Source organism: Adiantum capillus-veneris, chromosome 2, assembly GCF_014529385.1.
Source record: "Adiantum capillus-veneris isolate H3 chromosome 2, ASM1452938v2, whole genome shotgun sequence".
In the NCBI taxonomy this organism is placed as follows: domain Eukaryota; kingdom Viridiplantae; phylum Streptophyta; class Polypodiopsida; order Polypodiales; family Pteridaceae; genus Adiantum; species Adiantum capillus-veneris.
The window spans coordinates 106731340-106732761 of NC_140932.1; the positions used below are offsets into that span (position 1 = coordinate 106731340).

Here is a 1422-nt window from a genome sequence, read left to right on the forward strand (position 1 = left end):
ACTTTTTGCACTACCAACAAATCAAAACAGACCATGCAATTTCACATAATCGAGTTCAGTACTATTTCACCAACAAAATTGCAAAATTACAAAATCTTTTCTGTCAAGGATTCTAGCAAGCATAATCAGTGTACAAAAAGCCCAAAATCTCTATGAGACGCTACATAGCTTGCACGTTATCTAGAAGTCCATGAAATAGTAGAGAACACAAAATGCTACATTGCGATCCTCTATGTTGCAACATTTATGAATCTCCTTTTCTTCTTGCTCCATAAGGAGAACACATCATCCCAAGGCACATCTGAAGTGGTTTCGGGCCCATTCAAGCCTATAAACATATAGTTTTCCAAGGTTGTCGTGTTCATGCTTGTTCTATGGGCTGATTTGATGTTGTTTTGACAAGAGAACCCTCTTTCTGCAGCAGCTGTACTCACAGGAACCACTGAGAGAATCTCCCAAAGTTTCATTAAGTTGGGGAATGAGTCATGCATGATAATGTCATCTCTACATACTTCCCATGCATCACGGAAGCTTTTATGTTTAAAGTTGCTAGACAAAACAGTGGTAAATGAGTCCAGTTCTCCCATACACTTCTCTACACTCTCTACCAAGCTTCCATATTGGCGAAGAACTTGCAACAACCATTGCTTGCTACGAGCTTCAAGCAACAACTCTTCACTCGGGTAGTGCTTTGGGCTAAAAAGCTTGCAAGCCTCCAAGATTGGCATGTCTTCTTGCATCCTTGTAGTCAAATTCTTCACGACTTTTATGACTAATTCTAGATGCATGCAATCCTCAAAAGATCCACCTCTGCTGCTTCCCTCAATTTTGTAAAACCTTAACATGTGAACATGCATATCTCCACCTGCATCAAAAAAAGTGATCTGGCCACCTTTTGTTTGCTGAACAAATTGTTTCAAATACTTTGTTCCACAATCAGCCGAGTCTCTCAAGAATTTCTTCTTCAAGTTTTGCAATGCCGCATCAGCAAACCCTAATACGTTAGCAATATCCACAAGATTTGATTGAAATTGACAACTTAAAAGATGCAACTCTGAACATACGTCTTCTAATAAATGTATGTAAAACTAGTTTGCATAGAGGACAAGCTCATCATAGAGGCTTGACTTCTCTTTTCCAAACTCCAAAAGCAAAGCCGGCATAAATTTTACCATGCGTTCCATCACATGTCCATGTGAAAGCCACCTCATAGAGTGGATACGTAGCATGGCTAACTCCGGCAAATTTAATGCTCCCTCAATAAGCTTGAAATCGTCCATCCTCTTTCCTGATGCATGAAGCCAAGTGTAGATACTTCTACAAAGCTTGTCCAAATGCACAAGTTCTGGAAATGAGTCAACAGCTTGACTTGCCGCGAGATTTTCACGATGGGCGAGACAATGCACAAGGAGGAGATGGGAG

General features: G+C 40.4%; 1 protein-coding gene across 1 annotated transcript; it reads right to left on the reverse strand.

Annotated features, from left to right (window-relative positions):
* Positions 1–230: 230 nt before the first annotated feature.
* Positions 231–857, reverse strand: LOC147463344 (uncharacterized). The gene has a single exon (XM_086528561.1). The coding sequence runs from the start codon at positions 855–857 to the stop codon at positions 231–233; it is 627 nt and encodes a 208-aa protein (XP_086384687.1).
* Positions 858–1422: the final 565 nt, after the last annotated feature.

Coding starts and splice junctions, on each gene's coding strand:
- LOC147463344 (XM_086528561.1), bottom strand. CDS start 857: ATGCATGTTCACATGTTAAGGTTTTACAAAATTGAGGGAAGCAGCAGA.